This window comes from Capsicum annuum, chromosome 6, assembly GCF_002878395.1.
Source record: "Capsicum annuum cultivar UCD-10X-F1 chromosome 6, UCD10Xv1.1, whole genome shotgun sequence".
NCBI classification, from domain to species: domain Eukaryota; kingdom Viridiplantae; phylum Streptophyta; class Magnoliopsida; order Solanales; family Solanaceae; genus Capsicum; species Capsicum annuum.
Genome location: NC_061116.1, coordinates 217,515,403 through 217,535,818, shown reverse-complemented (window position 1 = coordinate 217,535,818; position 20,416 = coordinate 217,515,403). Strand labels below are relative to the sequence as shown.

General features: G+C 29.3%; 3 protein-coding genes across 4 annotated transcripts in view; all 3 read left to right on the top strand.

Moving 5' to 3' along the window:
• The first annotated feature begins 5 nt into the window (after window positions 1-5).
• Window positions 6-979, top strand: LOC107852424 (cytochrome P450 82C3). Its single transcript, XM_016697457.2, has 2 exons — window positions 6-143; window positions 256-979. Exons 1-2 carry the CDS (start codon window positions 6-8, stop codon window positions 877-879), a joined length of 762 nt encoding a protein of 253 aa, XP_016552943.2. The 3' UTR covers window positions 880-979.
• A 6,017-nt stretch (window positions 980-6,996) lies between these two features.
• On the top strand, window positions 6,997-12,946 carry LOC107873866 (2-methylacyl-CoA dehydrogenase, mitochondrial). Of its 2 annotated transcripts, XM_047414006.1 has the most exons (15): window positions 6,997-7,228; window positions 7,340-7,423; window positions 7,541-7,598; window positions 9,991-10,115; window positions 10,440-10,484; window positions 10,577-10,625; window positions 10,783-10,892; window positions 11,039-11,115; window positions 11,304-11,354; window positions 11,507-11,571; window positions 11,671-11,825; window positions 11,906-11,946; window positions 12,405-12,459; window positions 12,528-12,584; window positions 12,695-12,946. In XM_047414006.1, the coding sequence occupies exons 1-15, from the start codon at window positions 7,109-7,111 to the stop codon at window positions 12,839-12,841; spliced, it is 1,239 nt and encodes a 412-aa protein (XP_047269962.1). In that variant the 5' UTR covers window positions 6,997-7,108; the 3' UTR covers window positions 12,842-12,946. The 2 variants fall into 2 exon arrangements, with proteins under 2 accessions (XP_047269962.1, XP_047269963.1); XM_047414007.1 differs by lacking the exons at window positions 9,991-10,115; window positions 10,440-10,484; window positions 10,577-10,625.
• Window positions 12,947-16,502: 3,556 nt separating this feature from the next.
• The window catches only part of LOC107874670 (2-methylacyl-CoA dehydrogenase, mitochondrial), an 8,064-nt gene continuing 4,150 nt past the window's right edge, over window positions 16,503-20,416 (top strand). Inside the window, 8 exon segments of the mRNA XM_047414008.1 lie at window positions 16,503-16,829; window positions 16,961-17,044; window positions 17,161-17,218; window positions 18,721-18,845; window positions 19,072-19,116; window positions 19,720-19,768; window positions 19,918-20,027; window positions 20,181-20,323. Of these exon segments, the coding sequence (XP_047269964.1) occupies window positions 16,710-16,829; window positions 16,961-17,044; window positions 17,161-17,218; window positions 18,721-18,845; window positions 19,072-19,116; window positions 19,720-19,768; window positions 19,918-20,027; window positions 20,181-20,323 (734 nt within the window). The 5' untranslated portion in view covers window positions 16,503-16,709.

The window sequence follows — 20,416 nt, the reverse complement described above, 5'->3', positions numbered from 1 at the left end:
GAAAAATGAATGAGTCTTCTGGTGCTGGTAATAATGATGATGATGATGATGAAGATTTGATTGATATAATGTTGACAGAGTTGGATAAGGATGATTTCCAGTATGGTTATTCAAGGGAAACCATTATCAAAGCTACTATGTTGGTATGTGCCTCAACTACTCTTGATATTGTTGATTAATTTAACGATGTGTGGAGTTTAAGAAATAAGTGACGATATTTACATTAAAAGATTCTTTAATTTTGCAATTAAGCAGACAATAGTTTCAGATGCTACACATACCACAGCTGTTCACTTGATATGGATCATAGCCTGCTTGCTAAACAATAAGCAGGTACTGGAAAAAGTCCAGGAAGAAATCGATACAAAGGTTGGTAGAGATCGTTGGGTCGAAGATTCAGACATCAAAAACTTAATATACTTTCAAGCAACGATTAAAGAAGTACTACGTTTATATCCACCATCACCTATGTTAGTTCACGAAGCCTTAGACGATTGTCAAGTACTTGGCTACCACATTCCAAAAGGCACACGTTTATTTGTTAACGTGTGGAAACTTCAAAAAGACCCGAAATTTTGGCCTGAACCGGAGAAGTTTTTACCACAGAGGTTCTTAACCACAAAGGCAAAAGTTGATGTGTACGGTAAGGATTTAGAGTTTATTCCATTTGGTTCTGGAAGACGATCATGCCCTGGGATTACTATGGCGATGCAAGTGACCTATCTTTCCATTGCACGTTTGCTTCAAGCTTTTGATTTTGAGACACTGGATGATGGGCCTGTGGATATGACTGAGGGCCCGGGTTTTACCGCCGTTAAAAAAACTCCACTGGAAGTTGTGGTAAAACCCCGTATGCTTCCTCTATATTATGGGGTTTAATTTGTAATGTTGAATACCATAATTTGGTATTTTTTGTTGTTTTATTACCAATAATGTAATCAATTTGTTGAAGGTCGATAAGATTTATCATTTTTTTTTTTATTTCCTAAGGTATTCCCGTAGCCGGGTGCCGTGAGATTAATCTTCCGTTCCTCTGTCAGCACACTAAGCGGTAGAAAACTGATCATAGAATTTGCTCTGTTCGTCAGAGGCGGAGATCGAACCCTGACCATTTACTTAAAAGACATGGCGCTAAACCACCATGTCAAATCTAGTGGTTCAATAAGATTTATCATTTGTATAACAAAAAAGGCTTTTGGAACAAAAAAAACTTTCCTTCTTCTTTTGGAAGATTGTTTATAAAATTACCGGTGTTTGAAACAATTAACTACTCTCAATTTTCTTTTTTGGAATATGTTTCGCTTTATTTTCTACAAATAGTATTCTTTGGCATTTTATTTTTCATGGATCACTATTTTAATTTTTAATCATTTGGTTTTTGTTTCTATTTATCAAAATAAAGAAATTTTATAAAGATCTAAATAATATATAATATATAATATATAATACTAACAGAAATAGTCAAACAAAAAAAATAGTAATGAATAATATATAAAATTGGATATAAATTAGGTGAGGCGTATCTCTCTGGGCATGAAATGCATTTATCATTTTTTTTTCTCTTTTTTTTTATTTTTTTATTTTTTAAACTTTTTTCTATTTTTTTAATGTGTAAATGTAACAATGAATGACCATAATTATTGCTCCACTTAAATTCTCTTTATTTTTTCTCTTTTTTTTTCTAGATTTTTTTAAGTTCTTCCTGTATTTTTTTAGGTGTAAATGTAACAATGAATGACCATAATTATTACTCCACTTAAATTCTATTTATTATTTCTCTTCGTTTTATTTTAGATTTTTTAAAGTTCTTCCTGTATTTTTTGTGTAAATGTAACAATGATTGACCACAATTATTACTGCACTTTAAATCCTCTTTATATTACACGCTCATATATATATATATAAAGACAAATTAAAAATCTACAAGTAAGTAATGAAATGGCATGGTTCAGCGATCAAATGCAATCTTGTAAATGTTTATGATATGTTTGATAATTTAAGTGACTCAATCAAATTGGAAAAAAAAAATTATTTGTTCTCGTCACAATTTTTCTTCTCTAAGGTGATGATTAAGAAGTCTTTGTACACATACATTCGTAATTCAAAATTTGCTTCTACATTCATTTTATCAATTCAAGAAAAAGTTCTTGAGCCAGTGATCAAATCAAATTCGTAAAATTTAATATCAAGGTTAAAAATCATTAACACACATTATCGAAGAGAATATAATTACTAGACGTGTCTCTTTTTGTATGCGAGATATTTTAAAAATTATAAATTTCATCATTTCTTGAAATTACGTTTTACAATTTGTTGACAATTTTTGTCTTTAATTCTTTTAGGCACGAGTCTTATTTTACAATGATATCTACTTAACTGCTTTGAAACAAATAAAAAGGAAAATAAATTGAAAAAGCTGAGAATTTATTTTACTTTTTATTGAAGATGGAATTACATAGCTGCGCAAGGATCATCGTGTAATTAGCATTAGGAAGTTTGGTAGAAGATATTTTATTCAGGTAGTTGGTGATAGAAGTCAAGCTAGGCCGTTAGAGTGATTTAGTTAGCTAACTAGAAGGTGTATATATATATGTACTCTTTGATGTAAAGTTTCAGAATAATACATCAAAAAATTTCCTCTGTAGTTATTCATTTCTGCTAACAAGTTAACTCTCATAGCTTGTGATCTCATTCAGAGCCTAACAATGGTGAAATCTAACATGGTATCAAAGCCCACACGATCACCTTTGGTGATTCATTGATTCTGTTTCCTGTGTCACAAGCTTCGAAATTGAGAGCCCTAGCAATAGCAGTCGACAACACTCTTCCTGAAAATCTAGGCCTCAATCATCCTCTGTTTTTTAGCCCAAGTGATAATTCTAGTGCTGTTTTGATTTCTCTACAACTCACTGGATCTGAGAATCACTCTGTGTGGAGTTGTGCCATGCGAATTGCAATTCTAGGTCGAAACAAACTTGGATTCATCCATGAAACATGCAAAAAGGAAAACTATAGTTCAAATTTAGCAGCTCTCTGGAAAAGGTGCAATGCCATTGTTCTCTCATGGATAATGAACCGTGTCTCCAAGGAAATCCTAAGCGGCCTTGTTTACTCGTCCTATTCTACTGCCATGTGGAATGATCTCAAGGAGCGATTTGATAAAATTGACGGTTCTCGCATTTTTCAGCTGCACAAAGAGATCGCAACTATTCATCAAGGTACTGATACTATTTCTGTGTATTTCTCCAAATTGAGAGCAAAATGGGTGAAATTTGATAGTATTGCACCAGTTCCTAGCTGTGATTGTCCGAAATCTCGTGATTATGTTGATTTTACACTTCGCCTCAAACTCTTTCAGTTTCTAATGGGGCTTAATGACTCATATGAGCAAGCTCGAGGTTATATTTTGATGACGATTCCTGTTCCTTCTGTAAATAGAGTGTATTCTATGTTAATTGAAAGGGAAAATCAAAGAAGCATTTCGTCAAACATATTACCTACTGAAACTAATAAAATTACTGCTTTGCTATCACTTTGAAATATGTCTGCACAAAGACAAAAGAGAGATTATAATTCCTTTTGTGACTATTGCAAGATGAAAGGTCACACAAGAGATGTGTGTTATAAATTGGTCGGTTATCCTAATGACTCAAGGTTTAGGAAGAAAGGTAGAAATATGAATCATCCTGGACACTCTCAAGGTAACTTTCACACTGCTCATAATGCAGTCACACACTCTTCTTCCTCCATTCCTCACTACCACAGAGCTGACACTCATGATCAATTTGGGAGTAATGGGGGAAATTCCAAGTTTCATAAAGGAGAATGGACTTTTAGGTTTGGTCGTAAACTTGAAAGAGGTGAATGCAGTACCAGTACTGGTTCTAAAAGAGGTGACAGTGCTCTAGCTGACTGTGAGAAAGATACCTCGTATGGTTTAGGTACAGGTGGAGGCTTTACTAGAGAACAATACAATCAAATTCTGCACTTCTTCACAAAGATGCAGAGCTGTCAAACTCAGCACCACAGGTGAATTCTGCAGGTAATTTTGTTACTACACTTATGGTTAATCGTAGTTCAACTTAGTGGATTGTGGACACTGGTGCCATAAACCACATGACACCTCACTCTCACATACTTGCCAACCTGGACAACACTGCACCCTCACAAAGCAAGGTGCAATTGCCTAATGGTACTTTTGCTGATGCCACACATACTGGATCTTGCTCCATCTCTTCGGATACCATCCTTCATAATGTTCTACTTATCCCTAATTTTAAATTTAACCTTCTGTCAGTTTCTCAACTAACCAGAGCCTTACATTGTTGGATATCATTCTTTCTTGATTTCTTACAAAGGGACTAGCTAAGTCACAACATCAAACATTGTTATACAAACTGGGAGTGCACAATATCTTTGCACATCACAGTTTGAGGGGGAGTATTGAAGATGGAATTACATAGCTGCGCAAGGATCATCGTGTAATTAGCATTAGGAAGTTGGTTAAAAGATATTTTATTCAGGTACTTGGTGACAGCCGTCAAGCTAGGCAGTTAGAGTGATTTAGTTAGCTAACTAGAAGGTATATAAATTCATGTACTCTTTGATGTAAAGTTTCAGTTTTCAGAATAATACATCAAAAACTTTCCTCTCTAGTTATTCATTTCTGCTAACAAGCTAACCCTCATAGCTTGTGATCTCATTCAAAGCCTAACAATGGTGAAATCTAACACTTTTACTTTCCTAATTACTTTTACTACAAATGAGCTTTTTTGGTATTCGACTGTTTGTGTGCTTTAAGTTTGTAGTACCTACTGGTGTAGTGTATGCAGTTTGTACCATTTTTTGCAATTTCTAGTGCGCCAATTTTTTTTTTAAATTATAATTTTTCATTTGATGTTCAATATCTATATTAAAATCTAATTAATTCGCATTTTCATCATGTAGGATTCATTTCTCTAATAAAATTTTTGTCGTATTAATAATCCATCTCGCCACAATCTTTGATGTTCTCCCGCCTACTATTCCTCAAGTTGTATATAGACCCCACCTCTAATGCGTTGTTCAATTGGCCATAAATTTATGTAAGAAAAAAAATGTAAATAGACATCTTAACTTATTATATTTACACAAATTTCTACCCTTACAAAGTAATTACAATAATCTCAACTAATTATGAATTTTAGTTGGATGTATCGGAGCTAATTATGTATCTCGACAGATACAAAATTGAAAAAAATATATCGAAAGCTTATTATGTAGCATTACAAAGAAAAAATGTATCTTCATTGGATGCATTATGTATCTTAACAGACCTAAAATCAGGAAAAATATATACTATATATTTTTACAAAGAAAAAATATATATCTTCATTGGATGTAGCGGGAGCTAACTATAAGTCTCAATAAATTCAAATCTATTTTTTAATAATTATGTAAGTTATTAAAATTTTCTATAATTGGGCTTCAAATAAGGGTGGACGTTCGATATTTGATTCGGTATTTTCATAATTCGGGTTCGGTAATTCGATAATCGGTAAATGAAAGTATATACAAAATACCATACCATTAAACTTCGGTTCGGTAATTCGGTAATCGGTAAATTTTAAATTTTGATTCGGTACGAAATTCGGTATTATCATATTAAAGTTGGACATGCTTATAGTGATCCTATTTGGTGATAATAGTGGTGATTTCCAACCTTAAAACCTATGTTATTGTAGTTTGATCTAGCTCCAAGAAGGGGAGAACTGGATGTAACACGAATAACATTAACATCAAACTGGATGTAACGAATTGGATGTAAATGTGATGCAAAGTCATAATATTACTTCTTATAAATATAATGGAGAGCAATATATGTTATTATGTTGTCTTCCAAGTGCTGAGTTTTTCGATAATTTCCATCTACTGTTGACATGTGAACACAAGGATTAAGAAGGCTTGACCAAGTCCCCTTGGTTAAAGCCATATTCCGACCTATGTTAGGAATATTAGAGTTGGGCAAGTGCAGCCAGCAAAGGTTTTATGTATCATGTCATGAAGACTTCTTTTTTGTTGTTCCCTTCCACGCCCTGATTTCATTCTTAGCGTGATATTTTTGTCAAAATTTGTCACATGTTGGTTGCAAGGAAGTCTGTTATGTAAAGTTAAGAGTCTACTTTATGTCTATGTTTAATAGTTCAAAGTTTGTTTGAGCAATATTCACACGAGTATGTAGCCTTTGGAGTGTGGACTAGGTATGTGGCCTATGGGTCACTTAACTATTATTTGATATTCGGGAAATACCAAATACTAAATGGTAATAATATTTTTTACCAATTCCGAACCCAAATACCGTAATTTTAAAATTTCACTCCCAAATACCATCTTAAATACCAAATTACCAAATACCAATTACCAAATTTTTTAATTCAGTACAATAATTTGGTTTTTGATATTTTATGCTCATCCCTAACTTCAAACTATTGGGATTTATGTTAATATGATCTTTATGTAAATGTTGAGATTTGGTCAAGCAATTACTGGAAATAGTAGTATCTACTATCTTCTTAGGTGGTCCAATGATAATAAATATGTATGAATTCTCTCGATCTTTTCTTTCTTTGATATTTAAATGGGATTTTCTTTTTTATTTTAATGAGTAAATTCAATTTATTTATTTTTTTGATATTTACAAATTCTTTAAAATATGGAAAATCAACTAGAGTCGAATTATGAAAATTTTCGTGATTTCATGGCTAAGCATATTTTTCAAAGTCCAAATCCGAAATAAGTTAATTAAAACATTTTATTATAAGTTTGTTGTACTGTCGGTGTAGTTTTTTTTACACCATCAGATAACTTTTTTTATCAAAAAAATGAATGACCTAGTATAACAAGTAAAAGTTACCTGAAGGTATAAAACAAAAATATATCAACGATGCACCAAACTTAAATTCTATATATATATATATATGACTAGACTTCAATTTAGCCAATGATATCTTTATTATTTCATAACTAGAACCAGCGCTCATTAATAACACCCTCAACCTCATTTTAAAATTATATATAAAATCATCATAGCAAAAGTCTCTTCTTCTTTTCTCTCAAACAATTATAGAAGATGCAGAAATTATTTTCATTGGGGTCCTTAAGTTCTGCCATAGCCAAAAACTTCAAATCCCAACAACATCAAAGAGCTGCTTTTTCTACTTCTTTACTATTGGATGATACTCAAAAACAGGTAAATAAATTAATTAACTTTTAGAGTTACTATATCTTAGAGTTTTCATTTTATTTATTTGTTTTCCTTTTTGTATATGTTCATTATATTTTTGTTTGCATAATTTTACAGTTTAAAGAAAGTGTAGCAAAGTTTGCTCAGGAGAATATAGCCCCTTTTGCTGAAAAAATAGACAGAACAAACAGTTTCCCGCAGGTTATAATAAACTCATCATCTTTATTTATGATCAAAGTTTAAAGATTTTAATCATAATTAATATTGTTATGGAGATTAATTATTTGTCTATTTGATTTTTCCTTGTTTATTCTGAAGGAGGTTAACTTATGGAAATTGATGGGGGACTTTAATCTGCATGGAATTACAGCACCGGGTAAAATTGACTGATTATATAAAAATATATTCTTACAACAATAATGCATACTATCTACTTTTTAAAATAAATGATTTATTTAGCTTGTGCATGCTTCTTAAGAAGCTATTCATTGTTATAAAAACAAAAAGTAATTTTATTGTAGTTTTATGATTTTGTAAAACTTTCTTTCTTTGAAGAAGGATAAAAATAGAAGAGCAGCATTAATATCGTCTTGATTATCTAAAACAACTACTTATTTAGGAACAAAATAAAAATGCGACACGATCACTTATTTAAGAACGGATGAAGTATAACTTAAATGATCATTGATTAGATTTATATAAGAATTAAAATAAATTTAAAACGTATCTACATATGCATTTTAACATCAAATCAAACAACTTAATCTTGCAATCATAGATTAAGAAAAGAATGCATTTCATTAATTAATCATGATTAAGATTAAATCAAGCAATTTAATCTTACCAATCATAGATTAAGATAAGAATGTATATCATTAATTAATCATGAGTAAGTTGTAATAGTTTATATGCAAGATTGTTTGTATGCATTCATAACTAGTTGCGTGTATATAATTACCAAGACTTTGTAATATTTTATTAGGTTAAAAGAATACTGGATAATACCTATCCAATTGAAAGGATAATTAGTTTATAAGATTATTACTTTATATAATCTTGAGTAGTACTTTGTTGAATTTTGGATTAAAAATAAACAGTATGATAAAAGAATGTCGTTTTCGAACTCAAAGACCAGAGATCGAGTAAGTGGAATAGATCAGATGTGCCCATATTGTCGATGTAGCTATTTGTGGCGGCGCATATAAATAAGAAAAATAGTTAAAACATTAACTATTTGAAATAGATTAAATTTATTTTTCATTATATTTTTTACTTTAAGATATTCTTGTCATTATATTTTTGGCATGAAAAATTATCCTTCAATTAGCCAAACAATTTAAGAATACTCTTCTATTAACGTTATAACAAAACAAGAGGAAAATAATCAATTTTATCCTTGATCTATTTGATAGAATAATTTAAGAATTGAAGCCTTGTTATTTTTTTCGGAGGGTGGATTGAATGTGTAAAAATACAATAACAACATAAAAAATAAATAATACAAATACTACCTCGTTTTTAACTTAGTTTTGTTTTCTAATAAATTATTACTAATTATTAGCAGAGGTGGACCCAGGATTTAAGGATTGTGAGTGCTTAAAAGATTAAAAAGTTGAAAAAGGTAAAAAATTGCATCAACGAGGTTCGAAGCCGGGATGTCCCTTCCAATGGAGAACCTTAAGATTAATTTAAATGTCAATTCACCCAGTCAACTTTTTGTTTTAGTGGGTGATTTTATATCTTTTATATCTATTTTTATATATTTGTTATGTAATTATACCCATTTCGCATCAAGTTTATTGGATGCTGGAGCACCCAAAAACAATGTAGGTCCATCCGTGTTTATTAGAGTAAAATAAAGATAAATAAAATATATTTTATTTATGATTTCTTATGAGCGGCATTAAAAATAAGACAATAAATATGGAATGGGGAGTACATTTTGTTAGCTTTGGACAGGCCAAATTTTAAAACATGTGTGATACTCATAGGTGCCATATGATGTATGTATGATCTTTTCGATACGTCCCAATTTTTACAACATTTTTCTATAATATCTTATATAAGACCAATGATTTCCACTAAAATAACGTGAAAAAGGCAAGTTGGCAGTTAAATTTGGACAAAGTGAACAACATTTTCAAGATAATAGATTTTATCTTTGTTTTATATTACTTTAAAAATAAAATTTTCTTTTTATTTATTCGGTTTTAGTAAGAAAAAAGATACTGTATTATTTTTTAATAATACTAGTATTCTTAATATATAGTACTAAATAACTATTTTTAAAGTACTTGAAGTCATAATTAGATTTCCATAATAAATACTTTTCTAAAGTAAAAGTCAAATTAACACGAGTCAAGTAAAATGAATCAAAGAGAGCGTCATCGTATGATACAACAATGATGAAATTGCCAATATAATCCTATAAATAGAATTCGGAGAGGATATATAGCGTATACACAAACCTTATTACTATCTTGAAAGTTAGAGATATCATCATATTTTTTCAAACTAAGAAGAATAAAAATATCTATCTAACTTATTAACTATAGTTTGTAAAAGGGAGTGGATTCCATTATATTCGAGGATAAATATAATTCAAAGGAAGCGATAGTTAAGAAGGATTTGAAAATTATAGTTACTCCCTAATTAATTAGATCCTATTTATGTTTACAAATTAAATTCATTTCTCAACACAAAATACATATTTTAATACTACAAATTAAATTTTATGACTCCAATAATATTGTTGTACGTACATGTAGAGGAATATGGTGGTCTGAACCTTGGTTATTTGTATCACTGCATTGCATTGGAGGAAATTAGTCGTGCATCTGCTGCTGTTGCTGTTTCCTATGGTGTCCAATCCAATGTTTGCATTAACCAATTGGTACTATTTAAATTATTGTGCCGTTTCAATTTGCTTGTCTTACTTTGTTTTGTTAGTTCATTTAGAAAAAGTACGTCTCGATCTTTTCTTTTTTGACAACTCTGTAATTTCGAATTTTCACGTGGTAAGACCACAAGATAAAAAACATTTTGGTACACATTTTACATATAAAGAATTTCTTAAACTACATATCAAGTCAAAATCAATCAGATAACGAAATTAAAACGGAGAGAGTATATATATATATTTATATATAGCTTGCATGCTCATGTAGTTTATAGACTATTCATTGACAGGACGATCTATCATTTATTGATATTGTAGGTGAGAAATGGAAACCCTGAGCAGAAGCAAAAATATTTGCCTAAGGTTCTTGATATTTCCATTTCTCTTAATTTTCTTTTTTTAATACCTAAAATATTGTGTTTGCTATCTTTATTTATTACTTCAATTTTGTGAAGCTAATAAGTGGGGATCACATTGGGGCTCTAGCCATGAGTGAACCAAATGGTAATTTGTTTTACTTATTAGTATCGAATAAATAATTTGATATCGTGTAAATATATTTTATATTATTAATTAGTGTATAGAAATTAAACTCATAATACAAATTATCGTCCCTACAAGTTATAATTCTTTTTTTTTTTTTTAAATTCTCTTTGCTCAGCTGGATCAGATGTTGTTAGCATGAAGTGTCGAGCAGATCGTGTGGATGGTGGCTATGTTTTAAATGGGAATAAAATGTGGTGCACAAATGGTCCTATTGCTAACACTTTGGTATGTATCTCTTTTGAATTACTACTTTTCTGCCTTAATAATCTTTAGTAAATAACAATACATATTAAGATCGATCATGACCAGATTTTTTCAAACTATTGGTGTTTTAGACAAAATTCATGTATATATTCTTCACTACTGTTTAGGTTGTTTATGCAAAAACAGATTTGACTGCTGGTTCAAAAGGAATTACAGCATTTATCATCGAGAAAGGAATGTCAGGGTATGTACCGTACCGTCCCCTTTTTAAAGTTAAAATTATGAATCCGTCTTCTTATTACTGTATTAGAGAACCATTAGGGAAAAGACTGCAATTTCCCCATTACACGTTAAATAATGTCTTAAATAAAATTCGGCTTTGTTTAAGCAACATTATTATTATAGTTATTTCCTTATTTGTTGAAAATGCAGATTCTCAACTGCACAGAAGTTGGACAAATTAGGGATGCGAGGAAGTGATACGTAAGTCACAAGTAATAAATATTCGGGCGAATTGTAAATTCCTGTTAAAACGATATATAAATTTATTTTTAGCAGGAACATGCAATTCGCCCGATAATAATAGAGGAAATTGCAATGAATCTCATATGATCAACTCGAAAATTAAATCGCAGGTGTGAACTTGTATTTGAGAATTGCTTTGTTCCTAAAGAAAATGTTCTAGGCCACGAAGGAAAAGGTAATTAGTTTTTTCGAAATATCATTACATGCATTAGTCCAACTAATAATTCTGAATTTAAATAAATGTATCATTATTTATCAATTTTTTTTCGTATAGGAGTGTATGTATTGATGTCTGGACTAGATTCGGAACGACTTGTTTTAGCAGCAGGACCTGTTGGAATAATGCAAGCATGTATGGATGTTGTTATACCTTATGTTAGACAAAGGGAGCAATTTGGAAAGCCAATTGGTGAATATCAACTTATGCAAGTAAGACGACTATAACTCTGACCACCGATTTTATTGAGCTGCTGACGCCTAATGAAACTCATCCAACTTTTTTCGTGTAGGGAAAACTTGCTGATATGTACACTGCTTTACAATCTTCAAGGTCAGAATTTCCTTTCTAAGTGAATTTTAGAAGGAAAAAAATACTAACAGATTCATGTGAATTTGCAAGAATTATTGATTTTATGAAACCAATTAAATCAAATAGTTCCTTATTTAATAGGGGAAAAAGTCTAAAATATACTCAAACTTAAATAAAATTTGATGTAACACGCCTGGATTTTGTGGGGTCCTATTAGTGTATTTTAATAACATTTATAAGTTAATAAATAGATAAAATTTATTAATAAATAAAAGAGTTTAGTGCAAAAATATATGTCAGTAAAATAGTTAATAAATAGTCTAGGGGCTCATAATATGCTAATAAACTAGTCTAGAAGGTCATAGGATCCCTACAACATTCATGCGTGTTACAGCAAATTTCATTTTCAGACCATTTTCCCTGTTTAATACTAGTATATTCTTGTTCATAAATCAATTATTTTCCTTGGAATTTTTCAGATCATATGTCTATGCTGTTGCCAAGGACTGTGACAATGGAAAGATTGATCCAAAGGTCCTAATTGACTATTTCCCATAGTTTTTTTTAAAATTTTATTTTAACTAAATCATTTTAATTAACAGGATTGTTCTGGGGCAATACTTCTTGCAGCTGAAAGAGCCACTCAAGTTGCTCTTCAGGTGAAAAAACTTTCTTAACATACTACTATCAGTATATGATATAATTTAAATTTGTGTCAATATATAAAATTTAAATAGGAGTTTGATAAGTTACGTTAAAATAATTGCAGGCAATTCAATGTCTAGGTGGAAATGGATATATAAATGAGTACCCAACAGGACGTCTATTGAGAGATGCCAAAATGTATGAAATTGCAGCTGGAACTAGTGAAATTAGAAGACTTGTAATTGGTCGTGAGCTCTTTAAACATCAGTAATTAAAAATTACAATTAATTAGGGATCCTATATGATTTAATATAATCTCTTCGCTTCAATCCAACAAAATAATAATAATAATAAAGATTGCATGTTAATCAATAAATTATTTATTCATATCCATATATATGCAACATATTGCTTCAAGCATAAAAAAAATTCTATTCGTTTTGGTATTATAAGATGTTCTCAATGATTTTCTTAATATTTGAGTTGAAAATGATAGTCAACTTAATTTAGGAGAATGACTCCTAGCTATGATAGTTAATCTTACTTTTTATCTTCTACCGATTTTATGTGATATTATCTTGAATAATGCGGTGTAAGAAAATTTTTGACAAGAGATCATGGTAAGTGTATTATAATTAATAAGTTATTTATTATATTTTGATAACGGACCCCATAATCTTAGGACAATGGTTGAAAGGGTTTGGTTAATAAAACAACTCCCTAATTAATAAGTTATTTATTATATTTTGATAACGGACCCCATAATCTTAGGACAATGGTTGAAAGGGTTTGGTTAATAAAACAACTCCCTAAACTTGTCTGTAGATAGATATGTATACGTTAAACTAGTTTCGTGAGGTCTATACTAAGCATGGGCCTAAACTCATGATATAAAAAATAATAATTTAAATTCAAAAAATATAATTTATATTATATTTTTTTATTTTATAATTAACATAATCTAATAATCGATGTATTAAATATATTTTATTGATAAGTTTTAGAATTATTAAAGTTCTTAATCACAAAATTGGATAATTTTAAAAAAATAATTATTTTTGCAGAAAAAAGTATTATTGGAGAATTAGAATATAAAGCCACGAGTAATTCAGTATTTTATAAAATAACATTATGATATTTTAATAATGGCAATTCAATGGTGATCAAAAATAGAAAATATTGATATTTTAATGAGTTTGTGGATATGTAATTTCTCGGTTATAGATAGAAATAAATTTGTTTTGATATTTATTATTTTATTTTCACCTATAATTTCATGTGACAAGAGTGTTTGCAATTTTTTTTTTTTCAATCTAATACGATAAAATATTTCAATGACTTCAAGTATATAAAACAATGATTACAATCTTAATTTAGAAGATTTACATAAACTAACTTAATATTGATCTATAAGAATATTAAATAAAAATTAAATTAAATTAATAAATTATTCAATTTGGTCCGTTTACTTGTCGTGGTTATCATTTACACGCCCTTTAAAAAATATTTTATTCACCCTATTTTAATTATTGATTTATATTTTTTCATGTCCTCTAAAAAAATAATAAAGGCAATATATTATTTATTATTGATTAAATTATCCTATTTATTATATATATTATTAAAGAATTGAACAATATTTACTATAAGGGTGTAGTTGGAAATTATTCTACTTTGATTTTATATGAAAGTTATTTTGAATAATTTTCTTGAGCAAAAGTGATTATTATTAATTTAAAATGAAAAAAATTTTAATCAAAAGATAATTTATTAAGTGATAAGAAGAGACCACTTACAAACACACAAGTAAAAGAATAAGGGTAAAAATAAAAATATTTAACAAAAGAACACCATCAATTGCTATGTGTACTCTCTTAATTCACTTAGTCAAGGAAGTAAAATACCTAAATTACCCTTGTGAGGACTATTAAAATTTGAGATTCTCCCTTATATATAATAGTAGGCAAAATGCTCTATTGGACCCCTGTATTATGTCAATTTTGTAAGTTTAACACTTTTACTTACATATTTGTCACCTGGACCCTTGAACCCACGAAAAAACTACATTTTAAACGCTTTTTTGGAAAGTGTAACACACTCTCCCATGTCAGCTGCCACATCAACTGTCACGTGTGTCATGTCATCTGTCACGCGTATCACGTCATCTGCCGCGTCATTTAAAAAAAAAGTATTATATTAAATTTCAAGTCATTTTAAAAGTATTACATAACAAATTAAATTTTAAAATTAATTTAATTAAATAAGAAAAATTTATAATTGTAGAAAAATTTGAATAATCACGAAAAAGGTGTCCTTTTTTACCTAACACTTTTAAAAATTTATAAATTTTCAAATTTATAAATTGTAGTTCAAAGGGTACAATTTTTTAGATTACTTTATTAGACACTTGTACAATTTACAATTTTTCAAAGTAATCTCAAATTTCAAATTTATATATTCCATTGAAAAAGTGTACCTATTAGACACTTTTCCTTACATGATACGTGTGTGATATTTCCTCAGTCTCATTTTTTTGACATAATTTAATCGGAGGTGTGGGGTTTTAAGAATAGGAAAAGAATTGGTGATGTTTATCGAATTATTCTTTATTAAAAAAATATTATTATTTTTAATTAAGTAGATCTCATAAGTGGGGACAATAAGGACAAAAGTGAAATTGTGTCTTTAAATAGTTACGAAATAAGGAATATGGTGACAGTCTTTTTGAGACAAACTAAAAGAAAAATGACAACACATAAAATGAGACGGAGGAAATACACCTTTAACACGTGAAAGGCATTTTATTTAAGCAATTTTTTTGTTAAATTAAGTGCTGATGGAAGATTGTTTCAGAGAGATTAATCAAGTTGTGGATAGATTAGCTTCCCTTAGCTACAATTTCCTAGAATTCAAATTCTACAAAACTTATGTAAGGGTGATTATGCAGTTTTGGATATCCTAAATATCTTTTATTACATCTGTTGTAACATCTTTTAGGAGATGAATAAATTTGTCAGTTAATAACCAAAAAGAAAAGAAAAATTGAGCTGAGGAATAAGATTTACATATATTCTATGTTTCTTAAACCTTGTTAATGAGATTACACTAAGTATATTTTTGTTTAGGATTCTGAATTATAATTTCTAAAAGAAAAAAAAAACTATATAAATCTTGCCATATATAGGAAAACAAAGGGAAAAAGAAATACATGGGATATCTTATTGAGACTCAGGATTCTAAATACTACTCATTTGCAAGTCTAGATTCCCTATATAAGATATTAATCTTCCAGATAATAATTTGTTACTTAAAAGAGAAATTACAAACTATAATAACAACCTTCATTTCTTTTTACCATGCAAAAACCATCCAGTTGTGTTGCTATTACTTTGCTGCAGGATCATGTTAATTAATTAGTAAAAGCATAAAAATACTGCCAATTGTAAGTTATACCAAATCTTGATATGAACAAAAGCAATCAGAACTACTAGCTACATTTTAATTTAGAGATAAAGCATTCAGTACCCTCAAACTATGCCGAAAATTGCTACGACACACTCCAACTTCACAGAAGTCTTATTACCCTCTTAGATTCAATCTTAGCATATTTTTGTCACCCTTTTGTGACGACGTGGCACATTTAGTACATAAAATAGGCCCCACGTTAATTAAAAGTGTTACGTCAGTTAAAAAGAATGACAAAAATATGTTAAAATTTAGTTCAGGAAGGTAATAGGACCCCTGTGAAATTGAAGTATGTCGTAGCAAATTTAATTATAGTTCAAGAGGATACTAGATGCTTTACTCTTTAATTTATATTTATGTGACTAACTTCCCTTTATATTTTATACAAGCTAAGTAGACCCTATTCCAGCTAATATAACTCTAGGGATTATATTTCTAAAATAACTTTATTTTGCACCAACCAACCAAAGATTCTTTCTTTATTTCAAATGGTTTGATGGTCATCCTACTTATAATATATACTTAGAAAATGTTGTAATAGGGCTTGTTTTCACTTGGTTCCTTAAAAAGTTGTCTCCTGTCTACAATTACCCATTCAGATCTAACTTTGTTTTATAATTATATGTGTATATATTTACTTCTCACTCTAGTAGAATACCAAAGAGCTATAGAAGATGCAGAAATTATTTGCATTGAGGTCCTTAAGTTCTGCCATAGCCAAAAACTTCAGATCCCAACAACATCAACTAGCTGCTTTTTCTACTTCTTCACTATTGGATGATACTCAAAAACAGGTAAATTAAGTACACCAAGTTTTAGTTTCAATTAAAATTGAAGGACCAGTAAGTTAATTAAACTTTACATTTCATTTATCTGTTTTCCTTTTTGTATATGTTCATTAATTTTTGTTTGCATAATTTTACAGTTTAAAGAAAGTGTAGAAAAGTTTGCTCAAGAGAATATAGCCCCTTTTGCTGAAAAAATAGACAGAACAAACAGTTTCCCACAGGTTATAATAAACTCATCATCTTTATTATGATCAAATTTTAAAGATTTTAATCATAATTAATATTGTTATGGTGATTAATTATTTGTCTATTTGATTTTTCCTTGTTTATTCTGAAGGAGGTTAACTTATGGAAATTGATGGGGGACTTTAATTTGCATGGGATTACAGCGCCAGGTAAATCAGCTAGATAGTTGGGACTTTGTATGATTTGCAGATTTCAAAACAATTTTTTTTTTTTGTACAGTGAATAAAGATGGCCTGATAATGTAAAACTTCTTACAATAACAATAATGTATATACATGCATATATAATTAAAACAATTATTGTTTAGATCTATATAGGCATTGAGATAAAATGATAAACTTATTTGCATGCATTCATTTAGTGTTTTTTCCCCCAAATTAAGCAATTTAATCTTAGGAATCACACAAATTAACGTTAGATAAATAGTTATAATTTTTTCAAGGTACCTATTATTAATAATTAGTAATTACACTATTTTTTTTCTAAGAATGAGTACTTGCTTCAGGTTTGTGCCCAAGCTAAAAGCGACTTAATTATTTAAAAACGTAGGGAGTATCAAATATGTCAATATTTATTTACCTCATAGATCAGAAAGTAGATTAAAAAATTAAATTCAATGGAATAGACGGGGCAAGTGAACAAACATGAGATCGATGGAGCTATTAATAACCCTTTAAACTATATTTATTATAAATTAGATATTCGAATTATTATTTATTTCGATATTATCATATGAATGAATATATGATAAAATATTTTTATTAATTTTATTTTGCATTAGTTTCAAGTCGCCTATCACCTAGATAAGTTAATCACTTTAATATGCCTATTTTCGTAAATATCTACATCAATCTCAAATAAGCCGTAAAGTTTTAGACATAATCCAGTTGAGATTGATATTTATAATTAGAGGATGTGATATATTTTATACGAGTAACTTATTTATATAAAGAAACTTGAAAGTATGTACATACGTACAAAATTTGAGTTAAATATGTAACTAATAAGATTAATTTATTGTGTGTTCAATTAAAATATACTCATATCGTAGTTCAATATATGGTTGACTATTTAACAACAATGTCAAATTATAATGAAAATGTGGTGTCATGTATTTACTACTAGTTCCAGTATAATATTCCCTCCATCACGGGGCACGCGATTTTATGTTTTGACAGCATGGAATCTTTAAAAAAAAATTGAATTTATGATTAAAAAAACAAGTTAATTACTTATAATTTTTTTTTAATTATTTATTTATTTTTAACATACATGAAATTTAAGAAATTTAAAATCTTTTATAAATCAAAGATATATATACCAAATAACTAAAATATCTTCCAATTAATTTTATGATTTTAAAATATGTTATGTAAAATTTAAAAACTTATCAAAAAGAAAAGATAGATTCTTATAGTAAACAGACTAGAAACTAGAGCCACTCATACTTAGCAGGTCGATTAATTGGACATTCGATTTCAATTTTCATATCACGTTTCAAGTCAACGTTTGTGATTTAAAAATCATGAGATGCAAATCAAATGATGAACGTCCAAATTGCTCTATACACCTGACGAATTTATTAGCTACAATTTATAATATTTTGTAGAATAAATACTGATAAATAGGCTTTTTGTTTTTATATATATAGAGGAATATGGTGGTCTGAATCTTGGTTATTTATATCACTGCATTGCAATGGAGGAAATTGGTCGAGCATCTGCTGCTGTTGGTCTTTCTTATGGTTGCCACTCCAACGTTTGCATTAACCAATTGGTAACTATTTTTATAATTATTATTAATTTTATATTTATAAGATTTTCAAAGAGAATTTTCATTCAGTCAAGCTTAATTTCTCACCGATATATATATATATATATATATATATAGGAGTATATATGTTTCGTAGGTTATAGTACTAATACAACATGTTACAAATAGTTGTATACTGTTATATGTTGAACATGATGAGTTAATAATTTGATGATATTTCAATTTGCAGGTGAGACATGGAACCCCAGAGCAGAAGCAAAAATATTTGCCAAAGGTTATAGTAATTCCATATCTCTTAATCTCCACTCCATCCGGTCAGTAAAAATCAACCAGTAGCAGCGATCATTCACTGCAATTTAATTGGGGTTCACGTTTAAGATAAAAACAGAGGAGTATCGAGTTTCAAACAAAAAATAGAGGTAGGATCAAGTTGGTTTGAAAGAATTCAATGATTTTATTGGGTCGGGTAATGGGTATGAGTTAACTATTTTGGAATAAAAAAAATGAACCAGTATACCCCCGAATAACTATGATGAATTGTGCGTATATACCCTTCATCATACTTTTGATACACAGATGCCTCTACCGTTAGTGTGAGGGCATATACGTACTATTTTATTAATGATAGGAGTTTATGTGTACCAATGTACGACGGAGGATATAAACGTACCATTTATCATAGTTCGGGGTATATTTGTCCCTTTTTCTTACTTTTTTGAATGCATAAAATTGTAAAAGAGCAGACGATGTACTAAGCTCCTGATACACATGGAGTCTAATTAAAAATCAGATCATAAGGATTTATTATACGCAGTCTTACCTTGAAAATTAATCACAATCTCGAATTAACTCTATTTACTACTTTGATTTGGTGAAGCTTATAAGCGGGGATCACATTGGGGCTCTATCCATGAGTGAACCAAATGGTAATTTGTTTTACTTATTAGTATCGAATAAATAATTTGATATCGTTTAAACATATTTTATATTGTCAGTGTATAGAAATTAAACTCATAATACAAATTATCGTCCCTACAAGCAATAATTCTTTCATTTTTTTATTTTTAATTTTCAGCTGGATCAGATGTTGTTGGCATGCAGTGTCGAGCAGATCGTGTGGATGGTGGCTATGTTTTAAATGGGAATAAAATGTGGTGCACCAATGGCCCTATTGCTAACACTTTGGTATATATTTCTCTTCTTAATACTTTTCTGGTGCTCTCGAAAAATGAAATGTGACAATTATTTAGACACAAATCTATCTACTATTTCTTATACGTATCTTTGAACTATGTATAATTTCATGGTACAATGTTTTGTGTTCAACTTATTAATCAGGTTGTTTATGCAAAAACGGATACGACTGCTGGTTCTAAAGGAATTACAGCATTTATCGTCGAGAAAGAAATGCCAGGGTATGTACATTTCACTTATAAAATTTAAATTCTGAATTCGTGCGTTAATTTTGTACTAATACATGAAATTGCATAAACATTGAGTATAAACTTCCCACCATAAATATCTTCAAAATAAAATTCGGCTTTGTTTAAGCAACATTATTATTATAGTTATTT

What these genes read in the sequence shown, in the direction of transcription:
- LOC107852424 (XM_016697457.2), top strand. Translation starts at nt 6, where the DNA reads ATGAATGAGTCTTCTGGTGCTGGTAATAATGATGATGATGATGATGAA. An exon ending in TTATCAAAGCTACTATGTTG is followed by an intron (nt 144 to 255) that starts GTATGTGCCTCA and finishes GCAATTAAGCAG; the next exon opens with ACAATAGTTTCAGATGCTAC.
- LOC107873866 (XM_047414006.1), top strand. Translation starts at nt 7,109, where the DNA reads ATGCAGAAATTATTTTCATTGGGGTCCTTAAGTTCTGCCATAGCCAAA. An exon ending in TGGATGATACTCAAAAACAG is followed by an intron (nt 7,229 to 7,339) that starts GTAAATAAATTA and finishes ATAATTTTACAG; the next exon opens with TTTAAAGAAAGTGTAGCAAA. An exon ending in GAACAAACAGTTTCCCGCAG is followed by an intron (nt 7,424 to 7,540) that starts GTTATAATAAAC and finishes TTTATTCTGAAG; the next exon opens with GAGGTTAACTTATGGAAATT.